This window comes from Fusarium keratoplasticum, chromosome 3 (genome assembly GCF_025433545.1).
Source record: "Fusarium keratoplasticum isolate Fu6.1 chromosome 3, whole genome shotgun sequence".
NCBI lineage: Eukaryota > Fungi > Ascomycota > Sordariomycetes > Hypocreales > Nectriaceae > Fusarium > Fusarium keratoplasticum.
The window spans coordinates 2,793,618-2,820,886 of record NC_070531.1 but is presented as its reverse complement, the minus strand read 5'-3'; the positions used below and the strand labels follow the sequence as shown (position 1 = coordinate 2,820,886).

Below are 27,269 nucleotides of genomic sequence, written 5' to 3'. Positions count from 1 at the left end.
CAGGCTCAGTCGTGCATGTAGCGGATCGTGTCAAGGAAGCTATCGCCTTTCGGGTTGGGACGAGGCCAGCGAGGCGTCGCGACCACGGAGAACGGACGAAAGATGGCGGCGGAGGTGACAGTGGTGGGATCAGCGAGCGACAGGGCCAGAAATCGTGGCGGCGGCAGGATGGCGTACCGGGGTCGTGAGCGTCGACAGCGATAGGTGGTGATGAAGCAACGAGAAGTCGACAGACAACCAGTCAATAGTGAGTGTGACCGGTGGGACGAGAGCTGAGATGGACGGTGACCAACGGGGGCGTGGGAGACTGTCTGGGGTTCGTAGGACGAGATAGGAGGAGCGAGTGTGGGCTGAGCTGAGCGAAGCTGGGACAAGAATTGGAGCTTGATCGAGGCTGGAAATGGCGACAGACAGAGGGCGCGGAACAAGTTGCGCGGACTCGGACTCTGGGCGTGGGAGTGGGAGTGGCCGTTGGGAAGAAGCGATTTTCCCTTTGCAATCGGAGGCGACAGGCCCCGGACGAGCTGGAAATGGATCCCTGTGTTTTCTTTAGGTTAATCAGCGTCGGGTTGATGAAAGAGAGGGTCCTCTCGGTCTTGGCCTGGGCGGTGCGTGCGTGTCGTGCGTGCAAAAGATGGATATGGCCTGTGATTGATTGGGTCTGGACTTGAATTGGGGCAGCAGGGGTAAGGTGCCGCCGAGAGAAAAACTCAAGCACGTCGTGCAGTGTAGTGTAATGTCTACGGGAGTACCTCCTTGACTGTCCTGTACTTGGCGAGACAAGTACTAGGCATCGCAATCTCTCTAGAGACCGGGGGGAGGCCAAGATGCCTTGGAGAGGCAGGCAATATTGAGAGGGAGCAAGAGAGGTGTGGGAAAGAAGAGAGACAGTCGGCCAAGTACCAAGGGGGCCAAGCTTGCAAGGGGCCAGCAACAAGTATCGAGCAGGAGGCCAGCGGGCAACAGGGAAAAGAAGACAAGGGGTGTCCCAGCGGGATGTGCGATTTGCGGGAGTGGCTCAGCCCGAGTGTCGGTTGAAGGACAACGGCGACGATATCATGAGCTCCAAGTGGTGGACGGGCTCAAATTAGATGACGGCGTGTGTGTGTGAGTGTGGGTGAGGGTGACTAGGGGAATGCGACCCCGGAAATGCTATCCCCGTATTTGCCGATTCCAAGGAAAAGAATGCCAAAGCGAGGATGGGGGATTGGGATAGGGGAGTTGATGGGGGGTGTGGCTTCTCAAGGGAGGATCAAGAAAAGGGATTGTCACTGCGTTGATACTGACTGTCGAGGCGTATAGAGACTGGTGTGGCAGATGCAAGGCTCATGATCTGAGCGTGGAGGGGAGTGCAAAGGCAAAGAAAACAGAGTTTTTGGCTCTTCAACTCACCCACTTGTTCCTTAATTTTCCTCTCCTCTATCCCGATAGAATTCTCCCGAATCCAAGAGCGAGCAAGCCAGTGGGGTCGTAGTGACGAATGCTGACGATGACGGGAGACCTTTGTTTCGAGATTTTGCGAGCTGGAGCTAGTGAGGGTCGGTGCGGAGCGGCCGGAGTTGAGGATGGAGAAGGACGGGAATGCCACGAGGAGGCACGCGAGATGAGATGCGTGACTTCAGCTGGGAACGACAATTGAGCTGAAAAGCAAGCTGATGGCCAAGCGTCGAGAGCTGGGAAGAAACTTCCTTCTGTTGCTGTCCAAACAAGAAGCAGCATCAACGGGTGCGCAGGTAGGTAGCGAACACCCAGGATGTCCAACCAAAAAAGAAGCCAATATTCCCTTCTTGAATGTTCGTTCGTCAAAGAGAGGCGCCCGACCGGATACCGAGATTAATCGAACAATTCCAGGAGGGTCCCAAAGTCAGGGAATTATTAAAAAAAAAAAAAAAGGTCGTAGGTAGGTAGGTTGGTTGGAGGTTGTGGTCGGCGTAAGTTCGTTGGTCGTAATCGATCGTTCCTTCCTTCGATCTTCTTTCCCTATCCGGGTCGTCGCTTTGATGTTTTGTTTCGTCTTTTAGAGGATCTGCTCTGCCCCTTTCTCTTCCTCAACCAACACTCGATCAAAGGAGCACAAATGAGAAAGAGTCTTGATTGACGGCGACTTGCAGCAGCGCGCAATCAGTGTCGGAGCAAACACATGGAGAAACAAACGAGAGCACTTCGAGCACGAAAACGAGCGAGGGAGAGGGAGAAATTTTGGCGACCGAAGGGAGAAACCAAGGGACTCGGGCGCATGCTAATGAATACGAAGTCAACCCCAGAAGCGAAAGTTGCCAGCGCGTTAGACGGGACCCTGACTGATTGCCGTCCATCCATCCATCCAAAGTGTCCGGCGACATCATCCGCACTGGCATGGCATCCTCATACCTATCTTCATCCGCTGTCCACCACATCCCTATCAGCATCCCTACCGGCATCACCCCGTCCTCACACTCCGTGTGTACGGCACAGGTACTGCTGACGCGGGCACGCATTACGCACTGGGACAGGTACCTGATCAAGTTAGTTGACCCCTAACCAGCATCTAGGCCAGGCACCGAAACCCGTTGAATCCTCCTGCCCCGATATCGTACACGCTCTATATGTGGATTGGCCGGCATATATTGCCATTCTTCTACCTCTGGGTCGACCGATGGCTGACGTGCATTGAAACAAAATATCCACTGCCCGACCAACAACAAACGACAACTCATGTGTTGCGGTGTGCCGCAGCGTTCAAACTCGCTGCCAGCAATGAACGAATCCTTTTCTCGGGAGGCCCGGCTCTTGACATGCCATCACTCGACATTCGTCATACTTTGAATACCCCGGTGATTAGAGCGTCGTATTAAGACACACGACCTTTCCTCCAAAAGTCGGGACGACCACCACCAAGAACCAAATCCCACCCGTACCAAGCTGCACTGCAACCCTGTCGAGGGGGCCCAAGCTCCAGCCGTGGACACCATGCCTCGTGTAAAGAATGGACCCAACCTTGCCGTGGAGCATTGCACAGCACACCAACCCACTGTCCCGCACCGCTTGCCTCGCAGCGAGGGACAAGACGCAGAGCAAAAGCGTGGTACAGTGGATAATCGGAAGGATTCTCCCTCTCCCGACGCGACGCAGACCCTCCTCCAGACGGGGAATAAAGCTGCCCGAGGTATCCTGTCAGGTACTTGCCCGTGCAGGTGCAGGTCTGCGCCTCGGAGGCCGCGTACGACCATGCTGAAAAAGGAGGCCGGTCCGGCAACGTGAGACTCACACTCATGCCTTACCTTTGCCCGTCCGTGAAGCCATCCTCATCAAGGTCGTCGATACGGGAGAGTACATGTCTGGTGTTGAAACTCGAAACAAGTCGGAGCAAGCCATGACGCCTCATCACTCAAGGAGGGACCAGCCATGCCTGCGTTGGCTTTAACACACAAACGCCTGGCACGTATGCGATTCGCCGATCACCTAGTGCCTGTCATTCACAAGCCGCAAGACATACCCCCTTCAACAGTGTGTCTGTTTCAACAGACATTCCTTGACCAGGTCGACGGTCTGGAAGGAATGCCATCATCTCCTTTCTCGAAAGACAATTCCCATCTTGAATCCTCCATTTCAGTTTTCCCAGAGCCATCCTTGCTCAAAGGTGTACATCGCCATGTTGGCCCGGGTGAACAGTGACAAGACTGAAACCCAGATATTGGTTGTGTTGCAGGGTCCATGGTATCACATGGCATCACAGACCTACGCCTCCAGTGCCTCTTCAAGCATGTGTCTTGTGTTACACATTTTTTTTTAAACTCAATTGCAGTTGGCTCAATGCTAAGCATTTTTGTTCGCCGAGCTTGGCCTCTAGGTTTCAAATCCACATTCTTACCAACGTCATTCAAACATAAGGGCATGGCTACATACTCCGTCCTGGAAGGTAGAGCCATTCAACTGCGTTTATTCCTGGCAGCTCACCCACCATGACAAGCACCCAAGCTCAACTCACGTCCCTGTGGTTTGTAAGCGGGATGCCTGCTAACAATAGAATCTCCTATCTGGCCTGCCCTCCTGGCTCTTGGGTTCCTCTCAAAGTATCCTTACTGGAGTTCCTCGCTGTCGGTGGACTTGATCAATGAGTCCGAAGTCCGTCCCCACAGAGAGACCACCAGAGCCCACCCGTTCTCCTCATATTAGAGTTGCTTCCAGTCCAGAGCGTCGAATGGAGGAAGAGGGAGCCCAGGTCCTCGAACTACCAGGTACGAAAGGGCGTGTTCCAGCGATTCCGATTCGTAGGACCACGCTCAAAATACGCGGATTCCCCGCCGCCGTGGCTTCGTTTCCAGGGGCCGTCAGGGGTAAACTGACCCTCCCGCAGCGCCAAGTCCTGCCATCCCGTCCCCTGGAGGACTAGGTCTTATCGGTCTTTTCATCGCTTCGAGCTGGTGTTGGGTTGGGAGGGGGCCATAGGTCATTCACTTATCAGTCACTGACAACAGAGCAGATCGATCGTGGACCCGAGAACCCTTGCCCTGTTTTCTCACGTTGTACCTTGCAGCGTTTACCCACACCCACCTGCAGGCAGGCAGGTCGTCGAGTTGACGACGGTGAAAAAGTGGACAGGAATTCCTTTTGCCATTTACTGCTGTGCCGCCATGTGCGCAAAACCACGTCCAAGTCCCGCGGCGTCTTTCAACCATCGCTTGAGCGTCGCCACGGCGTAAACCAGAGCCCGGTGGAAGACAGGCACGCCGGAAGCTCCGGTGCAAATCTCGATGCGACAATACTGTCGATGACGTAATGTCAAACAGGACCGGTGCTTTTTTCTTTGAGTCGAGCCTCTGGCCTGACGCGAGATGGAGATGGGACGAGTTTGGTTCCCAGTCCAGGGGCAGGGGTCAGGACGGAGCAAGCAGGGCGTTTTAGCGACGGGCGCCACGAAGGCCAGTCCCTCTTCATCAGCCAGAGGACCAACGCTGAGCCTAAACGAGGCCGTCGCTCCATGCCCCGGGAGAGGCCGTTCAAGCTAGCTATGTTAGTGCCAGCTTGATTCGCCCTGGACCCGCTGGTCAAGTCTTGTTCATCGGACTTCATCGACGATCTGCCGGTGTTACTGTGCCCAGCGAAACCTGCTTGCCGGCAGCCGGACCCAGCTGCAGACACTATCAACTGCCTGCACTGCACGAAGAAGGCTCACAGGCCGCAGAACCGGCGCGCGCCGTTGGGAATGGCGGAGGTGCAGCAGGTCTGTGTTGGCAACTGCCTATCTCCAGGTTCACCCTTGACCGGCCTTATCCGTCTTGGGGGAAATGAAAAACTCTCCCTTTTCGCCGGTGTGTGCGTGTGTGAATCGGTGTCGCTGCCGGACACTCGTTCTCGCTCTGTCGCCGAGTCTAAAAATATGGTGCCTGCAGGTCCCTGTTCGTGGAGCATCTGCCGTTGGTCATCACATCTCAAATATGTCTGGAGCTTGCAAATGAGTTTCCTGACAAATCCTTTCCCGCAGGTACCGAAGCACAGCCAACCCGTCGATCCCATTGTTGGCTGGAGTCGATAGACGGTGGATACCGGAGCCAAGAGAAAAGCCAAGATAATAGCCAAGAGCAAGAGTAAGGAGATCTCACTCAGGACACGGCCTGCTGCCGCGGGCACACATCAGACGTGGGAGATTCTGTAGACATGAAGCTCCTCACAGCATCCCAAACTAGCTTCATGCGGTCTCATCCCCCCATTTCCCCAGCATCGGAAAGCGTTTCTTCCGTTGTCGAAATGGCTCAATCAAGTTGAATGTCCGGGAGGTTCACTCCGGACAGTGGTCTATCTTTTGGCCTACTGTCCTGCGTCTCCTGCTGTTGTCTTCGGGACCCAAGGCTGAGCGGCGCCCGATTATCCCATGTCCTGGCTAGCCTGCCGCGCGGTAATCAAACGGCCCTGGTCGACGTTACCTTCAGAATGGCCCATCTAGCATCGCCCACTGACATTCAAGTCTCCAGCACGTAGCCAAGAATCATGGAGCAAGTGCTAAATTTGACACCCCAGGGGGATCGTCGACGCTATCGGCGGGTCAGCCATGGGATTTCCAGAAACTTGCATGTTCTGACTTCTCCACGATCCTATCATAGAGGGCTTGACGGTTGCTGATGTGTTCTGACCCAGGTTCGCATGTCCATGCTGCATTTGACTATTGGCATGCTGCAGCACGGGGATGGCCAGTTGGCTTGGACGGCCTCTTGGACGAAATTGGATGTGCAAGATCGACACTTGGGCAGCATTTGGTCGTCAAGCTCGTCTGCCTCTGATGTCACTGGCGTTAGAGTGCGCAAATCTGCCATTCCATCCATGGCACTGAGACACCAATGTCGCTCCAACTTCCCTGGTCTGTGAGTGCAGGGTAGCCAGCCAACGTGGGGGTTTTCCTTGATTTGCTGGCTACCTATTGCTTACCCTAGAATCTACTATAGGACATGGGCTTTGACTATTGGATTAGAGTGCGTTGTATAGTTCATCAGCTTCATGAGCGCCATGGTATTCTGGATATCAAAGGATTGGATGGGTGTAGCTGTGGTTGGTGAGCTCACTGCTTAGCCAAGATATCAGACATCTCTCCTCGTGATTGTCACCAAGTGCTGCGAGATTGGAAACTGCCAGCAAATGAGCCATGTTAGCAGAACAGGGCTACGTGCTCACAAGGAATCCATAAATACGCCTACCTAGTAGTGGCTACTAATGCGAGCTTCACGGCACGTTATCTGGCACTGCACCACGTAACTTACTTCCGAGCTCATAGTCATAGTAGGTTTAGGAGGCTAGATAGAGATTATACTTCCCTTGAGCGGAATGGAAAGATAACATGCAACTATAAACCAATAAGAGCTACAAAGGAAGCATGTGATAAGCTCAAGAGGTTGTCAGCTGCTGTAGGTTGACTGTTGGAGCTGAAAATTGCTACGTTCCAGAGTCTGGAGCACAATGCGCCGAGAGCGAACTACAAAGTAACCAGACCGATGCAAATTTCGCTAGAAACAGTCACCCGAATGTCCTCGTCGTACAAGCCTCGGAAGGTTGAATGTTACGCAACTATGTGTTCCACTATGTGTCAAGCGGTTAGGGGCATACCCGAGGCGTGTGCTGCAGCGTCCCGAGCCGTAGATTTCTCCAAGGACGAAAGGGAACGGATAAAAGAGGAGGAAATACGGGAACGAACATGAAGGCGAGACAATGGCCTGCATGGCTTGAATGTGATGGATCCTTGCCACGTTGAATGGCTACCTATGGGTGGCTGGAACACGTGGTAGGACAAGCTGGAGCAAGAACTGCAGAGACACGCGATTGAAAACTACACAATGAACCACCAAAAATAAACAACAACAACAGCGGGTTAAATCGTCCTAGGTATTGCTTCATAGAGTTGTCACCGAGCTGTGTGGTATTGTTCGGGTGTGGGCGACAGTCGAAACTAGACTGTCCTAACCAACCAACAAAGTCGAGAGAAATTGGTAGAAAATAAGACGAAGGGGTATTGAGAGGCATGGATATCTATGTTGTTTGTTTTCCTGGTGAATGGAAGTAATCGTTGACACACTGTCGACGAGTGTCATGCACGCCGCCGGAGTATGCAATAGGTTTTGTTGTCAGAACTGAAGGCCTGGTATTTAGGCACATGCAGGGAAGAGCCTCAAATGCAGAAGATTTCAGCCCTTCAGGGATAAATGATGAGCCCCACAACGTTGAAGGGAGTGGGATAGGCATTGTGATATTTGGTTGCCCCTGAGCCTGAAATATATTGATTGTCACGCAACGGCGTTGATTGCGCAAGCATAATAGAGTCACAAGGAATGTATACACCAGACGACAGGTGGCAGTAGAAGAACACTTTTGACTGTACTAAAGAGTTTTCTGCCTTCTACACATATTTATCTTACCGGTGTTGTCCTGGCATGAAGTGTCTGGCTCTAGCGCCTGGGGAAGAGATGGGTGTAACTCTGAGAAGCGCAACTACTGAACCAGAGATACAAGTTGCAACTGAACAGGTACTGGATGTGTAGCACCGAACTAGGCTATGAAGTTACTGGAAACAACACTGACCGCGGGTAGGAATACCGAGTGCTAAGAAACCTTGCTATAACTGTCCAGACAGATAAGGCCTCCTACTCCTTGCCGTCGTGTTACAACAATAACAACAACAACGTTCAAGCCGCGAGTTCTTATCGCGCTTCCGGCATATCCATACCTTATCTTTATGTCCAACCGAAGGCCCTGCTGAAACATTCCGGTACCTGGCATTTACAGGGCATGACTGGCGTCCTAGCATCACCCCCTCGAATGATATACTATCAGTCGCTTGTGCCTGGAACTAGGCAAGTTGCGTTGATCTCCGAATCATCATCTGCTACAGGGATTGCATGGGCAGTGCATAATCTTCACTAGACTCTAATTAGGGCCATGGAAACGATGAGGGCAATTCAAGACCACCTGTGCTTGAATTGTTGACCCCCAATCCTGTCAAATACACTCAACAAGAAACCTCAAGCACTTCATTAGGAGGATGAAAATTTGAAGAGACATCCTGAACCTTCTATCTGCTCCTGGTAGGCTGCTGACCCCAACCAATGCTATCCCTTTTTTATTGAAGTTCCCTTTGCCTGATTCCCTCTTCAGCCGTCCCCGAGCGCCTGTACTGGAATAGAGGCCCTGATATACCCTTTCCGTGGCCGCTAGAAATGCAGCATTGAATGAATTCATTCCCCGAAGCGCTTCGCTATGTGTTATGATACAGGCATTTGGAAACCACTGTGAGGACTTATTAGAATCTACCTCCCTCTGAGCCTGGCATACGTACATGTTATATGACCCGCAGTGTCCTAGTTAAAGACCCAAGATTGATGACCCATTATGCCCCAGGTTTCTCCTCAGTTGCATCTAATTCTCGTCAGGCACAGTCGCCAGAGCGATGATGCTGAACTCGAGGTTTCCATCGGCGGCATTGGTAAACTTCTTGACAGTAGCCTCCAACGCCCTGTCGCTGAGGAGGTCCTCGTCATCAGCCAACACACCTCGGTCGATTGGACCTCCCCAGCCTCCCTCAAGATCATACAGGTGCCCGTTCTCCCCTTTGACGAAGCTGATGAAGTGGTAACCGACTGGCTCCTGGCTAGCAGGGGCTACGGTATCGCCCGTAACTGCGGCGGCCATGTGGGCTTTCTCCAACTCGGCAGAGTTGTACAAAAGGTCGGCACGTGGTAGCGGCTTGAGAGGGAGAGCTTGCTTCAGGAGGTTGTCGAGATCCGAGCCAGGGACGATGAACTCCTTTGCTGAGCCGTTGCTCACGCTGTGGAGGAGAGCAATGAGGCCACAGGCGTTGCCAATGGTCTGCTTGTACCAGGTAACGGGCTCATCAGGGCCAGCGCCGCCGTAGGTCAACTCCTCGGAGCCGGGATCGTTCTCGCGCACGCGGTAGTACATGGGCGCGGGGGTGATGAATATGAGAGCATGGACGGGACGGGGAATCATGGCCAGCAGGTCTGGCTCGTCGACGCTGTAGACATCGTAGAAGCCGAGTTTCTCAGACACGCCGAGGTTGTGGATGAGCTTGTTGAAGACCTCGGGGTTGTTCTCAAGCGGGATGAAGACCTTCTTGCCGTTCTTGTACGAGACTCCGGGAGTAGTCGACATGGTGAATGATGTTTGGTGAGACGTTGTAGAGGTGAAGCTTTTACCCCGCGATTGTTGTTATCGGTAGAGTTGAAGTCCTAAGGCGGTTAGTTGGAGGAGAAGCCAAAGTCGTCAAGTGAGGTCAGGCAGCAGATGATGCGTAACCTGGTTGAGTCAGCCACGCATGCCAGCGTAGGCGGCAGCACAAACAGCAGCAAAATAATAGGCAATGACGTATTGGAAACTCAGTGAATCAATGCCACCGTTTCGAAGTGATTGAGATGCAATACTGGGTACAGTTGGTATAATTGGTTTACATGGGCGTTTGAGACGAGAAGTTGCATTACGTCCATGTAAGCTGCCGTGAATCACGGCCTGGAGTATGTCAGCTACTGTGAACAAGAGTAGTTCAATGATTGAGATGGAATATCTATTGTACTGACTTGATGCTTGTGAAGCAAGCCATGATTGTAGTTGTTCCGCTCTTGGTCAAGGCATGTTGACTTGTGGGAAGCAGTTTGGCATGAACATGCTGCACATGCTTACGCTCGGCACATCTCGATCTTTGGAGGATTTCTGAATGCATAGATAGAAGACAATATGCAAGGCAGCATGTATTCAAGGAAATGAGAAACCCATCTGAGAACCAATAGTTGCTCTTGGGCTCATGGTATAGCCACGTCGGACCCTCGCCATATGCACTTTTGACACAACATGGGGCGATGAATATCAGATCCGTGTGTCTCCAGAAGCTAAATCTTATATGTTACAAAGCCATTTGTCAAGAACAAAAGTTCCCCAGTCTGACTATCAAGGTTGAGTTATTAGCTGATCTCGTCGATCCATGAACCGGCAGCGACACGGCATGCGACGTCTCGGCCGAGAAGCTTGGAGCCGGAATGGGCTGACCCTCAAAAGGTCCCGGTATTCTGGTTGCACCGTGAGTCAAGGGAAACAAAAGTTCGCCGCGTGGGCATGTGTATGGAGACGTTCTCCGTCTTTGTTTATGCGAGGGACCTTTTGCTGAGGACCGCCACTACAGTAGAGGAACTATTTGAATGTGATGTGGATCAGGCAAGCCAAGGAATTATTTCCGGAAAGCTCCATCTGTTGAGAGAGAGTAATCGGCCAGATAAAATAAGATTCGAACTAGAGTATCAGATCTTTACTTTGATGTTGAATGAAGATGGCAATGTTGAGTGCATGGAGAGCATCTGTCCGATTTGCGGAAGCCCCATGTTCTTCTAGACCGCACCCTGTATCCGAGACGCTGGATACCGCCCGAGACTGATACTCAAAGACCCTGGATCTGGTCGTGGAGCAGCTGTTTATCAGGATAGACGGCCGGTCATGCCGTTTATAGAGACAAAAGTGCCAAGCTGGGGGGTAAAGAGACTCACACCGGCCAACGTCTAAATCCTCACCACAACCACGGCGATGGAGTAGCCCGAGGCTAGCCCCAGAGAGGAGGGAGATAAGCCGCCCATTGAAGGTTTCAACGCCATCCGGACGGCTTCTCATTGGCTGATAGCGAGGGCTGAATGGCGTGCCATGGGCTCAGGGGCAATTGATTGCGAAGCGAGCAGGGCATCTGATGCGACCTGAGGGCTGAAGGTGGGAGAAGACGATGCCTTCAAGGCAGTTGCTTTTGCATGTTTCAATGCACGAATCTTCCAAGAACACAATCCAAAAGAACCAAACGGAAAAAGTGGCCCATCAAATAGAATGGGAGGGCAGGTCGACAAAAGGTCCGAATCTCTTCGACTCGCGGCCACAGAAGGACCATCGAAACTCGAACGCACGAACAAGGTCCAGGGCCGGCCATGCCTCTTTAGGAAGGTGGTCCCAAAAACTGTGCCGTTGTCCGTGATGGAAGCGCAGCAAGAACATCACGCTATGTCCGGGATCGTCTAGAAGCGGGTTCCAGCGAGAGTCTCAGAGACTACAGCAGCGGTGCCAATCTTGTCCTCTTCGCGGGGAGATTCGTCGTCTGGGCCTGTCTTGTCTGGGCTTGTCTCTGGGGCTGAGACCGCCCCCCGGGGCCTGGGTCTGTATAACCACACCCGCTAAGCAGAGCAGACCAACTAAGCAGCCGACCGTCGGCAGGGCATCCATTCCCTCTTTTCTTGCTTCTACACTGCCCTCTTGCGAATCCAGCATCGCTCAAAAGGTCGCTGTTGCTGCCGTCGTCGCTGCCGCCGTCGCTGCCATCGCGGGCTTCGAAGCAACCCACGCGTCGCCGTTAGGTCGCCCGTCGCTGTCGCTATCGCCCAGACAATAACGGGCGTTGCCGTCAGATAACCAACCACCATGGCGCCGTCCCTCTTCCGCAAGCGCCACGAGGCCGAGGACATCATCCCCATCCCAGGCCCCCTCGAGGCCGCTGCCATCTCCGCCTCTGGCCGCGATCGTCTTGAGAACCTCCAGCAGTTTGAGAAATCCCACAAGTTCGACCCGAACCTGCCCATCGACGACCTTACCGATGTCGACGCCGCTATCGCAACTGGAAATGCCGAAAAGGGCATCGAGATTGAGCACGCGCTCATGGAGGACAACAGCCCCTACCCCGAGGTGAGGGCTGTTGTCCGTAACTACGATGTCGACGTCCCTGCCAACACCATCCGCGCCTGGGTTATCGGCCTGGTCCTTTGTACTATTGGTTCTGGCATCAATATGCTCTTCTCGTTGCGCAACCCCAGTATTACCGTATCTACATACGTCGTCCAGCTCGTCGCGTATCCCTTGGGTCTCGGCTGGGATCTCATCATGCCCGATCGCGAATGGAATCTCTTTGGCCTCAAATTCAACCTGAAGCCCGGAAAGTTCAACTACAAGGAGCATGTGGTTATCGTCGCCATGTCTAACGTGAGACCTTTCTCTGCACTGACGAAGCATCTGGCTAACCTCGTTTCTAGGCTGCTTACGGTGGTGGTGTTCTTTATGCGACAGATGTCCTCCTGGCCCAGCAGATTTTCTACGGCCAGAAATTCGGCTGGGCATTCCAGGTTCTTTTCGGCATCACAACTCTCTGCACTGGATATGGATTGGCTGGACTGGCGCGTCGCTTCCTGGTGTGGCCCGCCGCAATGATCTGGCCCACCGATTTGGTCAACTGTGCGCTCTTCTACACCCTTCACGACCACTCCGGTTCCGACCCGACCAAGACCAATGGCTGGAAGATTGGACGATATCGATGGTTCTTGATTGTGGCAGGCGGGGGCTTTATCTGGTACTGGTTCCCTGGCTGGATCTTCAAGGGTCTATCCTACTTCACCTGGATCTGCTGGGTGGCTCCTCATAATGTCACCGTCAACAAGATCTTTGGGGGTCTGACCGGCTATGGCTTGATGCCTACTTCTTTCGACTGGACCGTGTACAGCGGTTATCTGCAGTCCCCTCTGATCCCGCCCTTCCACGCCATTGCCAACGTTCTCGTGGGCATTGTCGTCTTCTTCGTCTGCATCTCGATGGGAATTCACTTTACCGGAACCTGGTACTCTGATTACTTCCCCGTTCAGTCCTCCGAGTCTTACGACAACACGGGCAACGTCTACAACGTGTCCAGGATTCTCGACCACAACTTCCACTTCAACGAGACCGCCTACAAGGAGTATTCGCCTCTCTTCCTGCCAACGCAGTTTGCTCTGTCGTACGGCCTCTCCTTTGCTGCTGTCACGGCTGTCGTTGTGCATGTTGTTCTGTACCATGGTCAGGAAATCTGGAGGCAATTTAGGCAGGCTCGCAACCAGGAAGATGATGTTCACATGCGCTTGATGAAGAAGTATAGGGATGCAGAGGATTGGTGGTATGCTGGTAAGTTAAACCCCTTTTGCAACGACCGCAGAATCGCAATTCTGACCTACAAACAGCTCTCTTCGTCGTCATGGTCTCCATCTCCATTGGCGTCGTCGCTGGCTGGCCAACTGGGTTCCCCGTTTGGGCCTACTTCCTGTGCATTCTCATCCCCATTCTCTGGCTGATCCCCATTGGTGTCGTGCAAGCCATCACCAACATTCAGCTTGGCCTCAATGTTCTGACAGAGTTCATCATTGGATACATGGTCCCTGGACGCCCCATGGCCATGATGATGTTCAAGAACTACGGCTACATCTGCATGGGCCAGGCCCTCTACTTTGCCCAGGATCTCAAGCTTGGTCATTACATGAAGGTCCCTCCACGGGTCATGTTCTCATCTCAGCTGGTTGCGTCCATCTGGTCCGCCATTGTACAGATTTGCGTTATGAACTGGGCACTGGGACACATCCCCGATGTCTGTCATGATGATCAACCCAACAACTACACGTGCCCTGGCGGTCGTGTTTTCTACACGGCCTCCGTTATCTGGGGAGCTATTGGCCCGGCCCGAATCTTCAGCAACGGCGCCATCTACTCCTCCCTTCAGTGGTTCTGGCTTGTTGGCGCTGTCACACCTATTCTGACATGGCTCATTGCTCGGAAGTGGCCTCGATCTATCTGGCGCTATGTCAGCACACCTCTCATCTTTGGAGGCTCTGGCATGCTCCCCCCGGCCAGTGTCTACATCTACCTCTGCTGGGGTATGGTTGGCACGTTCTTCAACCACTTCATCAAGAGGAGATATACTGGATGGTGGCTGCAGTACAACTACATCACCTCTGCGGCTCTTGACTGCGGCCTCATCTTGTCAACCATGGTGATCTTCTTCACCTTGTATCTGACGAGTGCCAACCCTCCTAACTGGTGGGGGAACTTTGGTGCTTTCAATACTTCGGATTGGAAGCACTTGGCAGTGAGCAAGTCAATTGCCAACGGAACAACGATTGGACCCTCAACTTGGAATTAAGATTTAAGAAGGTAAAGAATTAAGGATTAGAGCCGTGGGTTTTAGTTTGGAAAGCGAGATTCTGGAATATTTGTTGGGATTCTTCAGGCGTCATGGAATGGGTTGTGTTTTTGTAGGATTGTTAGTTGGCGAGATACCTCAATCATGATTGATGTTTATGGACGATAGTCAACAACCTCCGAGATTGGTGTAAAACGGTTTAATGGATGTCAATGTATGAGAAATTACTATCAAATCACTGAGCAAACGCGCCTGGAACCGATTGCACAGCAATTATTGTATTGATTCTTCCCATCATAATTGCCTCCTCTCAAGGACGCTTTTCCTCTTGTGGTGGTAAATCTTGGCACCGACCTTGCCCCAGTCACGTGCAGTTCGCGCCAATCGAGATCACATGACTTAGCTCGCACACACCGAACCCCGGTTTCTTAGGGCTCAGCAAGCAATTCGACCACTCCACCAAAAAAGCCCTCCCAAGTCTGAGAATTTCTCGATCGCCATCCTACTAACCGCCCAAACACCACAGCCAAGATGAGTACGTGACCACCTCACCGGGTAGAGGAGACTCTTCCCTCGAGAGAAACGGGTTTTTTGCTAACGCGATCGCCAACAGCGAAGGGTACCTCCAGCTTCGGTAAGCGTCACAACAAGACGCACACTCTGTGCCGACGATGCGGTTAGTCCTTGTGCCCTCTCCTTCTCCTGACCAGGCCTTCCTCGATCAGCGCATCAACGAATTCGACGAGAACCGAGACGGAATTTTTACGACAATGAGCGATAGAGAATGGCCTGGATTGGAGACTTGGAAACCTCGAATGAATCGGGAGACTGATGGGATATCTAGGTCGTCGCTCTCTTCACATCCAGAAGCATGAGTGCGCTGCTTGCGGCTACCCTGCTGCTAAGACCCGGAAGTGTACGTGAAACCCCAAAAAATGCACCTCGACCCGACAATCTCGACTCGGATGGTGCTTGTCCGTTGGGCATGTCATACTGACCCGTGCAGACAACTGGTCCGAGAAGGCGAAGCGAAGAAAGACCGTCGGCACCGGCCGAACCCGCTACCTCAAGGATGTGTCCCGACGATTCAAGAACGGCTTCCAGACTGGCCAGCCCAAGGGCGCCCGGGGCATCAACAAGGAGGCTTAAACGGGGATACCGCATCCCTCTACCCTCCCTTCACCACCCTCTCACCGCCCCGTCCCTCTTCTCCCCCGCCTGAACGGAATTTGATAAAGATGGTGTGTGCGCACCCCGCACGGGAACTGCTCTTTTAGAGCTGAATTGAACGGCGGAGGGGGAAAGAACTCCAGGCTTGGAGAACCACGGTGTTGGTGGTGGACGGAGCAGGTGTCTGGTTTTGGTTCGCGGATGAAAGGGGCGGCTGGAGCATGGGCACGGTGTTTTACATGTTTGAGCAAGGACAAAAAAAGAGGACCCTTTTGCTTTTCTGAGATTCCATAGGGATTCGGTCACTCACGAGGTTCTGAAATGGCATCTTGATTCTGCATGAAGGTGCCCTGGCGGTTGAGAGGTTTCGGTGTGTGGAAGAATATGAGCCATATGTGCAATTGGCTTGCTGTTAATGTGTGACGAGTCTTGATGTGCTTTCATGAGAGGCTTGAGCCAGTGATCTATTCGTTGATATGGATTTCAACCGTTCTTTCAACCCAACCCAAGTTGAGGAGTCTACCTCGCAGCCGGTTCTTATCCAATTTCTCTGCCCTGGAAACCTGTCTCTCAGGTTCCCCTCTCAAACACCTTGACTCCTCCATCGGCAGCAACATGATACAAGAACTCGGCCGCACCGCCCATGCCCTCGACTCCAGGCCCCGTGATACGCACAACCCCGCTGACGTCCCTCGCCGTTCCCGTGTCAAGCATACGTAGGGCCAGCACTGCATCAGCCGCATGCGCTGCTGAGAGGGCGAGGCTGGCATGCTCGCGCTCCAACGTTGTGGCCTGGGCAGCGACGAGAGGTGTGTCAGCAGAGAGGGTAAGGAGGGTGCTGTGAACAAGCTGCGGCGCCTATTAGTTTATGATTGTCACACATACTGTAGTCAAAGGGGAACTCACACTGCGGAGAGAAAGAACTAGGTTCTGGAGAGCGAGGCCTGTGGTTGACTCGTCGGTGATGGCAAGTAGGGCGTCGAGTTGGTCGATGATGAGAACCTTGCGCGACGTCCGCAGGTCTGCAATGGCGCCTTCAACCTCCTTCTTTACGTCTGCAAGATTTGTACTTCGTATAACTATCTCCTTGCGCGCGCCTGGTACTGAAGGACGCACTGCTGGTTGGGCACTGCTGTATAGTCCTGTGAGACCATCGACGAAAGTGAAGCGTCCTGTCCTGCTGAGGGCATCCAGATCCAGTCCCTGACTGTAAGTTAGTCAAGACGTACTAGATTGTTGAAAGATGAGATATTCGAGCAAAACTCACCATCTTAGTTGCACCCTCTCTCCAGAAAGCCCCATCTCTCATGAAGCTGACCAGAACAACTCCAGTATCTCTCGCACCCTCATCCCCATCTGCGCTTCCCTTCAGATACGAGTACACATGGCGCAGGGTAAGCCAATTCGGGCTTGCACCGAGGACGCTGGTGAGGAGTATGAGAGATGCCTCTGGAGGCAGAGCGAGGTAGGACTCTAGGAGGTGAGGTATGCGTGACGAGGAGGCCATCTTTTCTGAGGGATGGTTGGTTTTGATATTGGAGATTTTGATATGTCTGTACTGTGCGAGCGCTGGAGTGAGGTTGGTGGGATGTGCTATGGTGGGGGTGGGGACTGTGAGGACTTGAGCAATTGAGCACTGTGCTTGGGCTCAAGTGTAAAGACGAGGTCTCATTATTCTATAAAAAATGCAGTCAAAGATTGGGAAAATGTCATGATGAGCTTGATATTCATTGGGATGCGGGCTGTTATTGAAATTCTTTATTATTGTATTCCTGTTCACTCGACTTGGTTACAATAAATTTCAGCGGCAGGTGCCTGAATGATGACGCACTTGCTCAGCACAAGCACGGGAACATGACTTCCACTGCCTTCCCTCTCACTTCTCTTTGTCACTTTTCATCCTCAACACCATCACCAACCATCTATCACCTTGCTCAAAACCACTCTTCACATCGACTAGGGCCCTGTGGCCATATTAACAACACAACGGCCAACCCTCGCTTCTCGTTTGCCCACGAACCCTGCCAATCACATCCTGCGCCCCGCATAGGCCCAGTTTCGTCAACCATCTTCAACAAGCTCACAAGGAAGCCCCGTTGGCTCAGTGGTAAAGCGTATCACTAGTAATGATAAGATCACTGGTTCGATTCCAGTACGGGGCATGTGACTTGTTTTTTTTGCGTCTCTTGACTCTGATTGAGCTTGGGGACTTGATACTTTTTGCTCCATGTTGTGGCATTATGAAGAAGTCAAGTATGGATTGTTGATGCACTTGCTGTCTCATAAGAAATAGCCGACCACTCATAGGGCTTCCTTCATTCAGCTGTTCCGTGGACTGATAACAGGACTCAGAGGTCTCTTTGCACATTATTATACTCCAGATTCTCGAAAAGACACTAGGATGTGACGCTCCCTCAACCAACTTTGTGCAAATTTCACTTCCATGGGTATTTAGCCTGATATTTCTATCAACTTCTTCATCCCCTATTGCTTCTCCGGTGTAGCTCGCCCGCTCGACTCCTCCATCACCGCCTCACCCTGCACGATAGTGTTTGGGCGCCTACCCTTGACCAAGGACGTACACACCCGGGCAATCGTTGCACGGCTCTCCCATAGAGGGTAGATGCCAACTGCGAAAAGAGAGAGGAAGATCCAGATGATGCCCACGCTGACCCAGCCGGTGAAGAAGGGCTTGGAAAAGACATAACGGGAACCGTACATTGGCATGGGCCAGAGGATGAGGAACGACAGAGTTCTAAAACACTGGTTAGCATTGACTCGACTTCTTCGGAGTATGGGGGACAACTTACAGAATGATTGTCATGGTGCTGGCAATCTTGAAAGCCTTCTCGAGCTTTCGCTGCTCCTCCTCAAAGTCGGCCTGTTGAGTCGCGGCCACCTGCCTCTGGGCCTCCTCGTCAAGGCCGGAGTCCTTGATCACATCGTGGTCATCTGCTCTGCGGATGTTCATCATCGACTGCCAGTCATACTTGTCAAAACCAAAGATCAGACAAAAGATTGGGATGAAGATGACCGGGGAGAGTAGAGCCGTGAGGTTGCCAGCGAGCATGGGGTCGTTGGATCCGGTGCAAGTCACATCCAGCTTGCCGCACGTCTTGCTCGCAGTTGCCAGCCAGGCTGAGATGGCACAGGCGGCGCCGAGAATGGGAGACAGGGTGGCCGCCCATCGGTTCTGGCCGCGCCAGATGAGAGTCAGCGTCGCTGGGAGCACAGCCGCAGAGATGAGCACACCCATGAGGAGGTAGAGGTATCCCATTGAGATTCCATTGTACCACAGTCCGACGGAAATGCAGCAGATAATAAGAGCGTAGACGACCATGCAGGCATGGGACATCCAGATAAGGCTCTTGCCACTGGCATTGGGACGGAAATAGGTTCGGTAAATGTCATAGGTGAAGATGGACGACGTGGCAACCAGCTCAGAGTTGAAGGACGAAGTAACCGCCAGGAAGACCATGAGAAGAGTGGCGATGGCTCCACCCTTGCCCAGAAGAGCAACAGCAGCATATGGAAGAGCCAAACCAGCCGAGACGTCAGCCTCGCTCATACGCTCCGGATATGTGGGGAAGCGAGGGTTGGACTCGAGGGCGAGGGCCGAGAGACCAAGAGTGGTGGCAGTCAGCCAGGGGATGGCGAACCAGGCAAGGCCTCCGATGATGTAACCAGGGAGGGCATGGACGGGGTGCGCGGCGATAGCCTTGTTGTAGTAGCCGTTGTCGAGGAAGACGGTACCAAAGTTGCCGACAATGTTGATGACGAAGAATGTGACACCCCCCTTGGATCGCATCGTCAGGTAGCTGCCGTCTTGATTACCAGAGACTGGATGGGCCTTGGCTGCCTCGACAAGGAGGTCATATACAGCAGAGGGACTGCCTAGGACATCGGAGGATGCATAGGCCGTCAGGGCAAAGATGATGATGATGATGAGCACAACACCGCCGTGGATGTAGTCAGTGATGAAAGTGGCCTTGAGACCTCCGATGAAGGTATAAGCAACGACACCCACAGGGAGCAGGAAGATGGCAGCGATAGTGTTCATGCCAGTCAGAGCATTGACAGTTGCAGCACCTCCAGAGATCAGCATCAGAGACACAAGCACATTTGTCAAGATGCCAAAGACGATGAAAGTGAAATGAGCAGGTGTCCCATAGCGAGCCTTGATGACCTCGAGAAAAGTGTGAGCGTTAGGGGCACGCTTCTTGAGCATGATGGCCAAGGTCGCGAAGAGAAGAATCTGAACAGTCGCTCCGGAAGCATACCAGAACGGACCCGAGACGCCGTACCGGTAGCAGACACCGGAACTCTGCAGGAGGGTGGCGGCCCATGTCCACGAGGAGACGACGGCGGCGGCGACGAGTCCCGACTTCATGGAGCGGCCTGCCGTGTTGAACATCTCGGATGTCTGGACCTCATTGTTGTGGCGCTTGAGGATGTGGGTGAGGCTGATCTGTGAGATGTGAGCTTGTGCTATTGTCTTTGAGACAAGAGACTGACCATGAACATGGCAAAGGCGAGGCCGACGCCGAGGACGATGCCGTAGCCGGCGCCCTGGCTCAGAGCTGGAGTCCCAGAACCAGCCATGGTTGTAGAAGCTGGTGGATATCACTTGGATTCTTTGCTCTGAAGCTTCAAAGGATGTGGCTGGCAGTGTCTGGCAGTGTCAAGCTTTGAGTACACTGACAGGAACACTCGCCATATATACTACTCTACACATGCTTGAACATTGTATCCCCAGCCCTATCAGCAAGGCCAAGCCAAAGCCAAGCCTTGCAGGCGTTGAAGCATCCTGCAGCAGCACCTTTGAGGGCTTGGGAGTATCGTTACATGAGATAAGGAGGGCAGACGACGATCAGTCACTCAAAGAACAGGGGGTGACAGAAGGCCGCCGCCGGGGAACTCAGGATCACGCCGGGGAACTGGAGACGACACCGGGGAAGCGATGGGGAAGCGATGGGGAAGCGAATAAAGAACCATCACGACTGATGCGATGCCGGAGAAGTTCAATCCGGGGCTTGGTTTCCCCCCCCCACAGGTTTGTTGCTTGGAAGAGGTGCTAATGCACGGTAGTTCTTGGTAGTGATAAGGTCTTTGAGTGGTGTTTTGTCATGAGAGCCTCAGAGCGGGCGAGTGGATGCTGATGGCGTTTATTCTCCGTAGATCCATCCAATACCATGGGTCGAGCTGCACACACATGTTTAGCTTGGCACTTTAATTCAATGACAATCAAGAGTGATTCAGCGAGATTAGAGATAATAAAGGAAAAAGAGTTGCTGGTGTTGCTTTGTCAAGATTCTCTGGGGTAGTAGCTTGGACGAATGGGGGAGGCCCGATAAGAATGACCATGGTTCTTTGATAAGCTCGTCTCCCCCAGTTCGAAGGCATCGTCTTGGCATATGTACCATGATTTTTTTTTTCTTATCTCGCATGGATATTTTCTTCCCCAGAGACTGTTTTTTGAAGGATTTTCAAAGTCGGTCTTGGCTTTTTGTTTGACGAGCGCCGGCGGGCCGAGTCTTTTTTGGTCGCCGGCGGCCTGGATAAATACTACTACAGGTCGAGAAATGATGTTTCAATCTGAATAATCCTTGATCTTTTTTTGCTCTGTAAGCGACCTCGTCAAAAGACTTGGGTCCATTCAGGGCAAGCCAAATCTTGATGGCGATATGTCAAGGTGGTAGGAACGGCTGTGATAATCCTGGGAGGGGAATCAAGTTGAGCAAACGGCTCAGGATCTGCCGCCAGTGCCCCTCCTGATTTCCGAGCCACGCTCCCGTGTACGACAGACTCAATCTTGTCGCCTTCGTGGGATCTTACTCGAGACAAAGGTGCTTTTTTCTTCTTCTCTTCATCTCGCAGCCCGGCCGCGGGGCAGCTTCAAGCCGACCACCAGCGTTGCAGGTTTCAAGCCGTAATGTCTTGAATGTCCCGACTATCATCTGATAGTTCTTGGGTTCCCCCCTTCTTTGGTGCTGTCATCCAAGCCATCGTGGATGCTCGAGCTTGAGCTCCCCAGCAGAGCCTCCTCTAGTGCGGCCAGAGCGTCTCGTGCAGTCACAAACTGCCTCATCCAGCACTTGAGTATAACATTTCCCCCTGGCCGCTGCTCGACGTCGGGGAACTTTCCCGCCTTGAAGTTTGGGTACACAATCCGCTCTTCCCAGTCTAGCCTGTCGTCGACTTTAGCAAACCTGCCTGTAGTCGTCTTGTATGGCCACCTCCCAGTGAGGATGGTGTAGAAAATTGAACCCATCCCAAAGATATCCAGCAGTGTGTTCGACTCATTCTCGAATACAAAACGGGCCGTCTGGCAGGGAGAGCCCGTCGAGCCCTAGTTCTTGGCACGCCGAGCCGCCAAAGTCGCAGAGTTGCAGGTCCCGAGTCCCTGGCGTTGCCTCATGTACGAGGAGGTTGGCTGGTCGAAGGTCTGAGTGGACGACGCCGCGGCTATGGATGTAGTCGATAGCCTCTGCAACTTGACGGCACCAGGTCAGCCGCTGCCCAAGACCTGTGGACGAGTGACTGTCGAGGTAAGCCTGGAGATTGCCATGGCTAGCCTCGGCCAAGAGGATACCGTCACCCTGAAGTCCGAGGAATCTATAGAATAGAGGGCTTAGTTATTATCCCGTGACTAGGATCTGCAGCTTTGAGATTACCTCACGATCCTGGGATGATGGCCTAGCCTCTTGAGGATTTGCCTTTCGACGGAGAAACAATTGGCAATCCGTTTATCGACTTCGGTTTGGCCTAGGAATACAATCGGTTGCTTCAAAGCGACGCCCGGGGAAACGCGCTCAATGATACCCGACGAGCCACAGTCTAGCATTGTTGTTTCGCAGTTATAAGCGTCAGATGGGGTTGCCTTGGGTCTATAGAGCAGGTGTTGTAGGCAACGTGCTTGATATGAGGATCCTCTCGCATGGCCCCTTTACGCTCGTTCAGCCACCCTTCGTCTGCGCCACATGCTGTGAGACCCTGCAGCACTTCGAACTCATCAAGGCGCTGGTTTTGAGACCAGAACTGTCAGTTCACTGAAAGCATGAGCATGATCAAACCTTGCTGGAGGAGAGGGGAGTTACTACGTAGTACCTTTGTGACGCTGTTGCCCATGCGGCGGAAGATTATAGTTGAGATGCTCCAGATGAGCTGGAAAGGTGGTTGTTCGGGTTGGTTAATCAGCTCGAGCTTTCTGAATGATTGGCAATATTGGTGTGAGAGGAGATGGTTTCCAATGCGGCACGCAGATATTACGAGAACAGCAGGAGTTTTTATTTATGACTGGTTAATCGCCTTAGAGGGCGTTACGAATTGTCAGCATAAACTCAGATATCAATCAAGTTATATGTATAAATCAGAGAGATATAGAGGGCATATATATTCTTGGGGATATATATTAAAATAATTACTAGGCTCTTTCTATATGCTCAGGTGATACCTTTGGGTCAAATATATACTCTCTAGATTAAATCTTCCTCCCTGCTATATCACTGCTCGGCGAAGACCCGAATTCACCTCTCCCTCCACATCCCTCTTGGTCTCATCCGTCAAGCCCTCCTCAAACAGCTCCGCCCACCGCGTTGCCAAAGATGCCATGTCCCAATCTTTTAGACCTCCTCCTAGCTCTGCAGCAACAGATGTGACGAGCTTGCCCTCAAGGCCGCACGGCACGAACCGTGCCCACGGGTTCACCTCCTCGGGGCCCTCAACGGGCACATCAATGTTGACGGCAATGCCTAGCGCTGTGACATGCCGCCGGTGGTGCACTCCCATGGCTGCGATCTTGCGCGCCGGCTGCCCCTCCGGCGTGGGGACCCAGACGCCGGGCTCGTCGCGGGTTGTGTATGTCTGTAGACCGAACAGGTCGGCCAGCAGACGCCGTGTCGTGGCCTCGAGATGGGCCGCATACGACATCACAGAGTACCGCGCGTATAGCGGCGAGTGCATGTCCAGCACCGGCCACAGCACTAGCTGTCCCGGACCGTGGTAGGTGGTCAACCCACCACGGGCTGTCTGTCTTACGTCGGGGATGAAGGTTTGCTCGGGGACGGCATCACGGCGGTGCGGGAGGGCAACCCGGAGGGGCGCACGGAAGCGCGAAGCCTGGGTTGTTGTCAGGTCGGTTTGACGGCGGCCGAGGGTCAGAGTCGGGGTAGCTTCGAAGGACAAAAGATGCGGATGGGGCGGTTCGTCATCGGGGAGGGTCTTCCAGGCCAGCAGGCGAGAGCGGAGCTTCTCCTGAGCGGCGTCGGCGTCGTCATAGGGGACAAAGGCGCCGGGGCCGGAGCCGGTGAGGTGCTGATGCACAAGGAGGGAGGCCCATCGACGGGCGGCCGGCGTCCGGGTTTCGGAGCGGGCTAGAGTGGAGAGGAGGACGGCGGAGGGCCGTAACCTGGGCTGCAACATGATCCCGGGCCAACAGGATGAGAATTCCTCACTGTTGGATTGGAGGGCAACTGGCGGGGGGAAAGGAGGGGGGCGGTCGACGTGGCTTGGCAGGGATCTACGAAACAAGTCCCCCCGTGTGACCTGACCTGAATTTCTTGTGATGGAAAAAAGAAGGACTTTCCATCTGAAGATCTCGTGGGCCGGGGCGAGATGGCTCTGAGGGAAAAAAAGGGCGCTTGTGGAGATGTGACGTCGGCAATGAAAATGTCGGCGCCGGAGGGGGGTGGCTCCGAACAAATCTCGTCTGTTCCCTTTTTTGCACAGACTTTCATCCCGTTTGTTCAGCTGAGCACTTCAAGTCTCGATCGGCAGCTGTCAAACGGGCAAGATGGGTGGTACCAACTTGAAGCCAATCCATCTGTTTGACCGAGACGAGCAAGAATCAAAAAGGTTATTGGCTGGAGCTTGGGGGCGCAATCACATGAATAGAGACTAACACGTACGACTGAGCTTGTGCTTCTTGATGCTCAGCTTCTTGGCAATACTTTGTCGCCCCATAATCGACAAGATCTCAAGGACAAACAACTGTATCGTCGGCATCATCAACTCGGATGCAATGACATCAGCGAAGCTACGCTTTTCTTCTTTGCTCTGCGCTAGCCTGGATGGATGGATAATGTCGGGGGACAGCAGCAAGCTGAGCTTCCTCCTCCTCCCTGGTCGAGAATCGCCGCCAGTGTCGTCATCGCCCAGGCATTGGAGCGATGGGTCTGTTCCACCTGGAGGGGAGACGAGAGAGAGTCCCGTCCGTCTCCCCACCCTCTCTCTTGGCCCTGGAAAGCATCATGGGCTCTGTGCGGTGAACCAGGCTTTTTAGTGCCATTCACACAGAGTCTTTGGTGGTGATGGACCACGGGAGCCTACGTAACGCCTCCATCTCCAGACTGGACTGAATTGACTGGACTGGACTGTGATCCCCTTCCCCCTCCCTGGACCATCCCATCCATGGTTTATTAACCTTGTTCTCCCCAGAACCTGTTTGTCCACCTTTTTAATCTTCCTCTTCTCATCGTTGTCCCTCTAATAAGACATCATTCTCTGTCGACTGAGACAGACATCCAGTGGCTCCACCAGCAACACGAGGCATCGGCAAACATCACATCACATTTGACTCTGTACATGCGCTATTGAAAAAGCTAAAAAAGAGAAGGGAAAAGAAACAATAACAAAAAATCTACCTCGGCAAAAACAAGCTCCATCGCAATCTTTTGCTTCCTCTAATTCTCCCTTCTTCTTGTTTTACGCTTGCCTCCCTGCTTCTTCTTCCCTTCCCCATCTGCCGGTAATTAAACACGCCAAAACGCACGACCCCACTAGCGCCCTTTTTACAGTGCTTGCCTTGCTTCCCTGGTGGTGATCCTGGCGTGACGACACGACAAGCAAGCAAGCAAATATAGCAGCAAAAAAAATCAACCGACGTCGGCACATTTGACCATCTTTTTTCTTCCTCGGTCAGGTTTTAACTTGTCGAGCGAGCGACTCTTTTGCCAGTCAGATCGAGTTTGTTCAGCTTCTCTCGAAAATCAATCACAATGGCAAAGCGTGAGCTTGCCCCTAAACACCAAAAAATCCAACATCACCACTAATCGTGATTCTAGACGCCCCCCTCGGCCTCGCGGCCCTCGTCCTCCTCGCCACATCCCTCCTCTTCCTCTGGTTTATCATTCTCTCGGGCATTAGCAACACCACGCCCTTCAACAAGACCTATTTCCTCCGCGCCGACACAAGCGACATCACCGGCGCCCGCGACGTCACCCAGTGGACCTTTTTCTACATCTGCGGTGCCGGAAACAAGGACTGCAGCGGTGCTCGCCCTGCGCCCTCCATCGGCCGCGCCTGGAGCCCGAACCCCTCCGGTGCACCGGACTCGCTGGTTGGCGGCAGCGATGGTGATCGAACCTCGGGCAAGTACTTTTTGCTCTGGCGCTTCGGATGGGTGTTTATCCTCATCACCCTCTTCTTTGAGACGGTCGCCTTCTTTGCTGGTTTCCTCGCTTGCTGCGGCCGTCTTGGCGCTGCCATCTCAGGATGCTTCTCGACCCTGGCTCTGCTGTGCTCCTCAGTTGCCATGTCCCTGATGACGTATGTATTTCCTCACCCACAACGAAAACTCAACTTACTAACAATCTCAAGTGCCACCTTTGTCAAGGCCCGTGATGCCTTCAAGTCTGATGGACGCTCCGCCTCCCTCGGCAGGTACGCCTTTGGCTTTGGCTGGGCCTCCTGGGCGGCTCTCTTCCTCGCCACCGTGCTCTTCTTCCTGGGCCTGCGCGGTGACAAGTCGTCGTCCAGCGGAGGCTACAGCGGCCGCACCTGGCGACGAAACCGCAGTGTCCGCAGCACCACGGGCTACGATGGCCGCCGCGTCAAGGACGACTACTCTTAGCGCGGGACGACGCCCTTGAAGCCGGCAACGGCCGCCGTGCGGGACGCGGAAGGGGATGGTGCTGGTGCGTCGGCTGAGGGTGAAGCCCGAGGCCAGGACCATGTTGAGCTTCGTCCTGTTCAAGATGAAGGCAACCGTCCTGTCAACACCGAAGCTGTTGACTCGACAGCCAGAGCAGACGAAGACAATGTGGCCAACACCATCACCATTCCCTCTGAAATCACCACTGCCGCTGCCCAGGCCGGCAGCGGTAACAAGACATAACGTAATACGCTCACATCTCGGCCACCATCCATCTATCCCCCGAGCACGCTGCTCGGGTTGTTGTATACACGATGTCTTTTTTTCTTGGGAGGGTGGCATTTAAGCATGCTCCAGGAGCAATGTCGACGTTTTGTCCCGAGTCATGAGCGATTAATCAAATCAAACTGTAATGAATGATACCTATTGCGAGATAATACAATGAATAACGCAGTACCTCAATTTCCCAGTGTAGCAGTCAGCTTTGTTGCCATCCTGATGGATAGCTTCGTGACCTGGGTTCATCATTGGCGTAACATGTCGTGTGGTAACTTTGACTAAACATACATCCTGGCCGCTTAGTTTAGACATGGAGAGAGGAAACGAACTGGTCGTCAGGGGGAAACAGCTCGTCTATTATACCATGCTCGACATCAAGCTTTTACTATGCATCTCAACGAAGGTTATTTGAAGTTTGAAGGCGCCAGGCATTGTACCTATGACCTCTCCATAAAGTGGTTAAACGTATAAATACATGGCCTATATCTGCATCTACTTCCCGATAGATGCGTGTTTATC

At 53.1% G+C, this 27,269-nt stretch overlaps 7 protein-coding genes across 7 annotated transcripts; 3 read left to right on the top strand and 4 right to left on the bottom strand.

Annotated features, from left to right (window-relative positions):
* Window positions 1–8,877: 8,877 nt before the first annotated feature.
* Window positions 8,878–9,630, bottom strand: NCS57_00422200 (Ubiquitin carboxyl-terminal hydrolase; the record flags this gene model as incomplete). Its single annotated transcript, XM_053054191.1, has 1 exon — window positions 8,878–9,630. One exon carries the CDS (start codon window positions 9,628–9,630, stop codon window positions 8,878–8,880), a length of 753 nt encoding a protein of 250 aa, XP_052916351.1.
* Window positions 9,631–11,919: 2,289 nt separating this feature from the next.
* Window positions 11,920–14,431, top strand: NCS57_00422100 (uncharacterized protein; the record flags this gene model as incomplete). The annotated part of the gene is made up of 3 exons (XM_053054190.1): window positions 11,920–12,474; window positions 12,525–13,422; window positions 13,479–14,431. 3 exons carry the CDS (start codon window positions 11,920–11,922, stop codon window positions 14,429–14,431), a joined length of 2,406 nt encoding a protein of 801 aa, XP_052916350.1.
* Window positions 14,432–14,962: 531 nt separating this feature from the next.
* Window positions 14,963–15,580, top strand: NCS57_00422000 (Ribosomal protein L37; the record flags this gene model as incomplete). Its single annotated transcript, XM_053054189.1, has 4 exons — window positions 14,963–14,966; window positions 15,045–15,107; window positions 15,276–15,347; window positions 15,438–15,580. The coding sequence occupies 4 exons, from the start codon at window positions 14,963–14,965 to the stop codon at window positions 15,578–15,580; spliced, it is 282 nt and encodes a 93-aa protein (XP_052916349.1).
* A 591-nt stretch (window positions 15,581–16,171) lies between these two features.
* Window positions 16,172–17,108, bottom strand: NCS57_00421900 (uncharacterized protein; the record flags this gene model as incomplete). The annotated part of the gene is made up of 3 exons (XM_053054188.1): window positions 16,172–16,459; window positions 16,508–16,804; window positions 16,869–17,108. The coding sequence occupies 3 exons, from the start codon at window positions 17,106–17,108 to the stop codon at window positions 16,172–16,174; spliced, it is 825 nt and encodes a 274-aa protein (XP_052916348.1).
* A 977-nt stretch (window positions 17,109–18,085) lies between these two features.
* On the bottom strand, window positions 18,086–20,203 carry NCS57_00421800 (uncharacterized protein; the record flags this gene model as incomplete). Its single annotated transcript, XM_053054187.1, has 3 exons — window positions 18,086–18,356; window positions 18,412–20,069; window positions 20,117–20,203. 3 exons carry the CDS (start codon window positions 20,201–20,203, stop codon window positions 18,086–18,088), a joined length of 2,016 nt encoding a protein of 671 aa, XP_052916347.1.
* A 2,895-nt stretch (window positions 20,204–23,098) lies between these two features.
* NCS57_00421700 (BPL/LPL catalytic domain-containing protein) lies at window positions 23,099–24,205 on the bottom strand (the record flags this gene model as incomplete). Its single annotated transcript, XM_053054186.1, has 1 exon — window positions 23,099–24,205. Exon 1 carries the CDS (start codon window positions 24,020–24,022, stop codon window positions 23,099–23,101), a length of 924 nt encoding a protein of 307 aa, XP_052916346.1. The 5' UTR covers window positions 24,023–24,205.
* Window positions 24,206–25,596: 1,391 nt separating this feature from the next.
* NCS57_00421600 (uncharacterized protein) lies at window positions 25,597–26,450 on the top strand (the record flags this gene model as incomplete). Its single annotated transcript, XM_053054185.1, has 3 exons — window positions 25,597–25,606; window positions 25,663–26,146; window positions 26,198–26,450. 3 exons carry the CDS (start codon window positions 25,597–25,599, stop codon window positions 26,448–26,450), a joined length of 747 nt encoding a protein of 248 aa, XP_052916345.1.
* Between the last annotated feature and the right edge of the window lie 819 nt (window positions 26,451–27,269).